The sequence below is a fragment of the Lepus europaeus genome, chromosome 11 (assembly GCF_033115175.1).
Source record: "Lepus europaeus isolate LE1 chromosome 11, mLepTim1.pri, whole genome shotgun sequence".
Lineage (NCBI taxonomy): Eukaryota > Metazoa > Chordata > Mammalia > Lagomorpha > Leporidae > Lepus > Lepus europaeus.
Genome location: NC_084837.1, coordinates 50015003 through 50022179, shown reverse-complemented (window position 1 = coordinate 50022179; position 7177 = coordinate 50015003). Strand labels below are relative to the sequence as shown.

The 7177-nt window shown below is 52.9% G+C and overlaps 1 protein-coding gene across 1 annotated transcript; it reads right to left on the bottom strand.

Annotated features, from left to right (window-relative positions):
* Nucleotides 1-4017: 4017 nt before the first annotated feature.
* On the bottom strand, nucleotides 4018-6645 carry LOC133769434 (chymase-like). Its single transcript, XM_062204630.1, is given in 8 exon segments — nucleotides 4018-4160; nucleotide 4413; nucleotides 4525-4779; nucleotides 4957-5054; nucleotides 5057-5088; nucleotides 5807-5914; nucleotides 5916-5955; nucleotides 6588-6645. Coding segments are annotated over 8 exon segments (735 nt in total).
* Nucleotides 6646-7177: the final 532 nt, after the last annotated feature.

Sequence of the window (7177 nt, the reverse complement as noted above, 5' to 3'; positions counted from 1 at the left end):
GGCAACTATTTTCCCCAAGGTCACATAGATATTATATCATAAAGCTGGGTGGATCGTCCAGAGGCTATGAGCTTAACCACCATGCAATACCAACTTTCAAGGATAAAGTTTAGCATGAATCATCCTGTGATTCTAGGATTAAATGAGATAGAATATGTGACCTTTGCACTATTCCACATCTGTGATAGACCTGCTCGTCCTACAGGTTCCTCAGAACAAGGTTATTACAATTTTTTTCAGACAGATTTTTAGATAGGCTATGCTCCTTCTGGGATATTAACATCGTGCAGAACTCTCAAAGACCATGAGCTGTGACAGGGCAAATCCTGAGCTTGTGATGTTGGCTTTTGTGTCCCTGTGGTTGGGACACTGCCAGCGCAGCAGACACCGGGAACCTTTTTATTCACAAGGTGCCATACTCCAGGTGGCCAGCAGAGGGAGCCTCGTCCCCAAGTCAGGTTAAGAGCTGCTGCGACTGCGTGATTCCCTTGTCAGGCGGTTCTCATTCCATGCGGAGCTGGGCAGATGTGAAAGGTTGAGTGGTTTTCCAGCAGAGGCTCTTCCTGCCCTAGAGGTCTGGTCCCTGTTCAGCCAGGGCCTGGGACAAGAGAGAGGTCCTGGTGCAATCCCTGCGGGCTCTGGGAGCCCCGAGTGGAGGAAGAACCTGCTCAAGTCCAGGAGGTCAGGGGAGGGTTTGGAAGGGGAGGGACAAGAGTTGGCAGAGGGGACAAGCAGTTGGAGGAGGACACCCTGGGAGTTTGCAGCTGAGCTGGGTTCTGGGTTGATACCAGGCAAAGCAGGGTGGTGACGAGAAGGGCTAGGCAGGTGGCTGTGGATGGAGCATGGCCAGATTCTCGCACTTGGGAGTGGTATGGGGCAGTCTCTAGTGGTGTGGGGCAGGACTCAGAAGGGACGCCAAGCCATGACTCTAAGAGGGCACTCCAGCTGTCCCTGTGTCATTTGCAACGGTAGGGTGGATAGGAGACCAGGGGATTCCAGGGGAGCCCTTGCTTCCGAAGAGCCATGGAAGACGGGCCTGGCTCTGTAGGGATGTGTAAGACCTCCATGCCTGCTGTAGGGCTGGTGGTGGGCGAGCTAGGAGGGGATGAGAAGGTGCAGAGCCACTCCCATTCTGATCCCAACACTGCATGAAGTGGTTCTGCTGGGAAGTGGGAACCCGGGAGAAAACAAGAGGGCCCTGGGGCTTCATCCCATGGGGAAGGAAAGGAAAAAGAAACAGGAGCGTAATGTAAGCCCTTGGACTAGGTTCCTCCTCTCCTCAACTCCACTTCCTCTTCACCCGGTATGGGGTCTACGGAGAGGCCTCTGTTGGCTGCTGGGGTGAGGTTGAGGGCGACCCCTGAGGCCCTACCCTTTGGAGAGCAGCCCCTCCATGCCCCTTTGGGTCACCGTAGGTTGCTGGCTCTTGCACTGCCTCACTTTTCCTTCCCAGGGGCCTCATGGATACTTATTTTGGAGCAGGTAAACAAAGGCAGCAGTCTAGTTGGAGGGAACCCTCTCCGTGCTCAATGCCAGTGGCCCTTTGCCTATGATTAAAATCAGGTTGTTCTTGCCGTCGTTGAGTTCCTTATGCATTTTATATATAAAATCTTCATGAGATAGAGGTTGTTTCTTCATTCTGTTGATTGTTTCTTTGGTTATGTAGAAGCTTCCTTTTTTTATTTTTTATTTTTATTTTTTGACAGGCAGAGTGGACAGTGAGAGAGAGAGACAGAGAGAAAGGTCTTCCTTTTGCCGTTGGTTCACCCTCCAATGGCCGCCGCGGCTGGCGCGCTGCGGCCGGCGCACCATGCTGATCTGAAGCCAGGAGCCAGATGCTTCTCCTGGTCTCCCATGGAGTGCAGGGCCCAAGCACTTGGGCCATCCTCCACTGCACTCCCGGGCCACAGCAGAGAGCTGGCCTGGAAGAGGGGCAACCAGGACAGAATCCGGCACCCCAACCGGGACTAGAACCTGGTGTGCCGGCGCCGCAAGGCGGAGGATTAGCCTATTGAGCCGCGGCGCCGGCGAAGCTTCCTTTTTTAAAAAAAATTTATTTATTTGGAAGATGAGGGGAGAAGGGAGATCTTCCATCCACTGGTACCTTTCCCAAATGCCTGTGACAGTCATTGCTGGGTCATATCTCTTTTGCATCTCAGATTGAAGCCTCACAGATGGTTTATCTCCTCTTGTCGAGGTTGGCTATGTGGAGGGCCTTGTGTGGCACCACCTGCCTTCTTCATGCAATATACTTTACCACTGGTCTTCAGATAAGGGTGATTCCCTCCTTCCCCAGCCCTCAGGGACATTTAGTAATTCCTGGAGACATTTCAGCAATCACAGCTTGTCACGTTTGTGGAAAGAGGTGTGTGGACTCCAGCTTCTAGTAGGGGAGAGGCAGGGATCTCTAAATATCCCATATCTGATTTGCAATTCAAAATGTCCTTAGGTATTCTTGTTATTACTAAAGGTAAGTCTGAACTGGTGCAGGGTTGATGATTACGGTAAGGAAGGGTCTGGTGTCATTTCTGGTTTAAAATGCAAGTGTGGATCTTCAGTCTCCAGGGAAATCCCTTCTTTTCTTTTTCCCTTTGGACTTTCTTTTCTAATTTTAAATTATTTACTTTTTATTTCATTTGAAGGAGTGGGGAGGGAGAGAGAGAGAAAGAGATTGAGATCTTCCATCCTTACATTCACTTCTCAATACCTGCAAGAGGTGGAGACGGGGCAGGCTGAAATCGGGAGCCAAGAGCCTAATCTGGATCTCTCATGTGGGTGGCAGGGACCCAAGTGCTTGGGCCGTCTCCTGCTGCCTCCCAGCATGCACATTAGCAGGAAGCTCCCAGGGGGCACATGAATAGGAAGCTGGATTTGAAGCAGGATGGGACTCCAGGCCTTCCAACATGGGATGTGGACAGCCCAAGTGGCATCTTATCACCATGTCAAAGTCTGCCCACGTAATTTTGTTTTTAAAGATTTATTTATTTTATTTGAAAGGCAGAGTTACAGAGACAGGAAGAAACAGAAAGAAATCTTTTGTCTGCTGGTTCACTCCCCAAATGGCTGCAATAGCCAAGGCTGGCCAGGCTGAAACCAGGAGGCTGGAACTCCATCTGGGTTTCTCACATGGGTAACAAGGCCCCAAGGACTTGGGTCACCTTCTGCTGCTTTCCCAGGCACATTAACGTGGAACTGGATTGGAAGTGGAGCAGCCAAGACCTGAACTGGTGCACCTATGGGCTGCTGGCATCATAGGTGGTGTCCCAACCTGCTATACCACAGTGCTGGCCCTCTGCTCCTTTAGTTTTAAAAAACTTATTTATTTATTTACTCACTCACTCACTCACTTGCTCAAGAGGCAGAGAGACAGAGTGATAGAGACACAGAGGAGCACACAAAGTGCACCCATCTGCTGCTTTACTTCTCCAGTGCCCACAATGGCCAGGGTGGGGTCACGCTGAAGCCAGGAACTGGCAACTCAATTCAGGTGTCCCACATGGGTGATAGGAACCTAATTTTTGGAGCTGTTGTCTGCCACCTCCCGGGTTTCACGTTAGCAGGAAGTTGGAGTCAGGAACTGAAGCTGAGTATCAAACCCAGGCACGCCAATATGGGATGCGAGCATCTCATCCTGTGGCCTAATGCCCACCCCACCCCTGGTTTTCTTTCATTGCTTCCGCTCTGACTCTGTCTTTGTCTTAGTCTCTGTTATATCTCTTTCTGAGTCTCATATATACCCACGCCCACATTTACCCACTCCTCTTCCAAATATTCTTGTTGCTTGGGCTGGGTGTCAGGTCGCCATGCTTAGAAGAAGAGAGGAGACGCATACTCAGGTCTGGCAGCTGAGTCTTCACTGAGCTTTATTGAGAGTTCTGTGACCTGCAGAAGCCTTCTGGAGGCTCAGGGGTGTTGCAGGACTCTAGCAGGAACCAGAGGAGAGCGGAAGTGAGGAGCACAGACAACCAGCACGGGTGCAGTTCCAGATTTCCGCTCAGGCTGACCCAGGCTCCAGAGTTAATTCTCCTTCAGGACCTTGTTGATCCAGGGCCGGTAGCAGGAAATTTGGGTGAAGACAGACGGGGGCATTGCATTCTTGTGTGCATAGGATGCAATGCCCTGGGCCACCCCAGCACATAGAAGAGGGCCCCAGAGGCTCCCTGTTGGGGTTGGGGAGAGAGAGAGAGAGAATATGAACACAGGTGAGCCAGGGAAGTCTACACTCCTGCCTGTAGGTCCCAGCTTGGACCCCGTCAGGCCTGGAATCAGGGGTCTGGGGTGCTCCTGGGGTTGTATGTCTAGTTCTCATGTCCCTTCCTTGTATCACCCCATGTGCCCTGTGCAACAGATAGGGATGGTTGGGCACCCTGGCCTGGGCCAGAGGAAGGTGGACAATTCCTGTGAGCCCAGACCCTGTCTCTGGCTAATACTCTTCTGATGCCATCTCCTTCTGAGAGGAGACGCATGGTCTCCTCTGGTCCCTATGAAGGGGATCATGGAGAAGAACCCTAGTTAGATGATCACCTTGAACACATTGTTTGCTTTCCTGGGATTGCCCATGCAGAGCTGGAGACTGTGGTTAAAACCTGGGAAGTGCTGGCAGGCCGGCGGATCCAGGAGTCTCAGCTTCACCTCTTGCAGAACATTTGAGCGTGACTCTTTCACACTTGTTTTTCCCCAGCCTACTGCCCGGCACATCCTCCCAGGCGGCATAAAGTTGAACTGGGGCTGGAGGGGAAGCGTCCCCACGGCCAGGGTCAGGTTGGCTTTCTCCTTCAACTGTGAGGGGAATGAGGGGCTGTCGGTGCCAGAAATGGGCAATGCGGCAGCTGGAGGCAAGCAGGGAGGGCCAGGGCACAGGGCTTCAGGGGAGAGGGAACAGTTGAGAGGCAGGCAGTGGGGACCTGGAGGAGAAGCCTAAGAGGACAGGAAGCAGATAGGAGAACATGATGTCACCTTCAGCAACATGACGTCATGGCGAATAAAAAAGTCAGCATACTTTGGATGAAGAAATTGCTTTACAACCTTTAGCTTCTGCCACATGCCTTCTTTCTCTGGTTATGGACTCCCAGGGTGACTTTTATAGAGCTGTTGTGAGGAAGAAGGGAGGACAAGGGTGACAGCTTGGGATGTCATCTGAGAATGTGCCCCTTCTGAGTAAAGGGGGCTGGAGCCTGTCACTGGACTCCACCCATTCCTCCTCCAGGACCACCCATGCTGTCTGGGGACTCAGGCTTTCCTCAGGGAGGAGACAATTTCCAGGACCCCTGGGGGTTGCAATGAGGATGACCAGGCCCTGGAGGGGCCAAGGCTAAGGCTTCCTAATTCAGGGAGCCCTGTGTGGGGGCCAGCTCTCTGAGCCAGAGATATCAGAGGAGAGGGGACATGGTGGTGTCCCCTGGGGACCCTGTCCTCTATCTCCCACTGAAAGGATGGGTTGTAGGTCCCGAGTATGCCAGGCCAGTGTTGCTGGAAAGGGCATGGAGGGTGCAGCTCAGAGAGCTGCTGGGGTCCTGGAAAGTGAGCCTCATGTCTTATGTGTTGGGGTGGGAGGAGGGGAGCTAGTTTTCCAGGTGGGACCCTGGGGGAGACCTCTTGTTCCCCTGGAGGGGAGCTGAGCACCGTGATTGAGGCTCAGGATGCCTCTCCAATTGTGAGGACAACTTATCTAAGCCCAGGGGTCTTCTCTCCCAGGAAAGTTGCTGTGGGTCCAGGAGCCCCTCTTCAGGCTCCCTCCTCAGGTGTGTGCCACGTTGACACCCTGGTTGTTTATGACAGACAGGAAAACAGGACTCTGTTGTTTGACCTTCCTGAGCAGTGAGCAGCTGTCAGCACGAAGTTCCGTCTTATCAGGAAGCCACCGCACAGGGCTGTGTGGTTCTGGGAAGTGGTGATTTCCAGGAGGGCCATGTAGGCGGGAGTGTGGCTTGCTCTCTGTGCCTCCGATGATCTCCCCTAGCACAGAGAACCCCGAGGCCTGATTGTAGGCATCACCGTTCTCTCCAGAGGGGGCACTGTTTACCCTGAAGTTGGGCCAGGCATCCCTTGCAGCCCATCCTTGCCCTCTCTTCTGCCCCGCGTCCCCTTAGGTCTCCTGGATCAGTGTTCACCACCCACTGCCTCCCACATACATTCTCGTTCTTTCCTCTGGCAGCGACAGCTGACTCTGCTTTTGGTGCTTTTCAGATATTTCCCTCTCAGATGCCCCCTCCCCCCCAACCCTCCTCTCTGTGCAGGACAAGCTGTTCAAGTCCCACAGCCCAGGTGTGGTGACACAGAATGGCCAAATCACAGCGGAGCATGGATGCCTGAAGCTCAGAGCTGAGGGGCACCTTCCTATTTCCCCAAGGAAACCCTTTTTCCTCCCACCGGCTCCAGGATTTCCTGCAGTCCATGTGGAACTCTTTGTTTCTGGGAATTTGCCTAGGCTACAGATTAGGGGGTGAGTATATCCCAATGGAAACTTTACTCTGGGACCCCTGAAGACAGCTCCCGGGGCCCTGTGTCAGAGCCAGCTCTACTCGCACAGAACAGCTTGGTTTCATTAGCGGCTCCTGCAGGATGCAGGGGGAGGACCCGATACTCACCAGCTTCAGCTCTGGAGCCCAGGAGCAAGAGCAGCAGACACAGGGAGAGAAAGGGCATCTTCTCAGGGAGGCTGCCCGGCAGGCACTGGCTGTGTTTTCCAGTTTGGGGTTTTATTGCCCCAGCGGACAGGGGCGGAACAGACTGGTAACTACAGACTGCTCAGCTAGGTTGCCTTCTCTCATTCTACTCTATGTTCTGGCTAGAAGTTCCCCCAGAATTACCCTCTGTCTTGCTAGAGGTGAAACTGAGGCCCTAACTCCAGTGTCCTGATTCCTAGGATGAAGCCTCGACACCCTGGTGCCTTGTTTGGAGTGGAGAGCAGGAAATGGAGGCATCCTGTCTTTCCTAGGGGGGGAGCTGATTTAAAAGCCCATCAGGAACATAGGTTGGGGGTCTTTATAGTGAGCATTCAGAAGCATGTGTACTTTTTTTCCCCTGAAGATTTATTTATTTATTTGAAAGAGTTATGGAGAGAGAGAGAGAGCGAGCGAGTGAGCGAGCGAATGAGATCTTCCATCCACTGGTTCACTCCCCACATGACTGCAATGGCCAGGCCGAAGCCAGGAGCCAGTAACTTCATCTGGGCCTC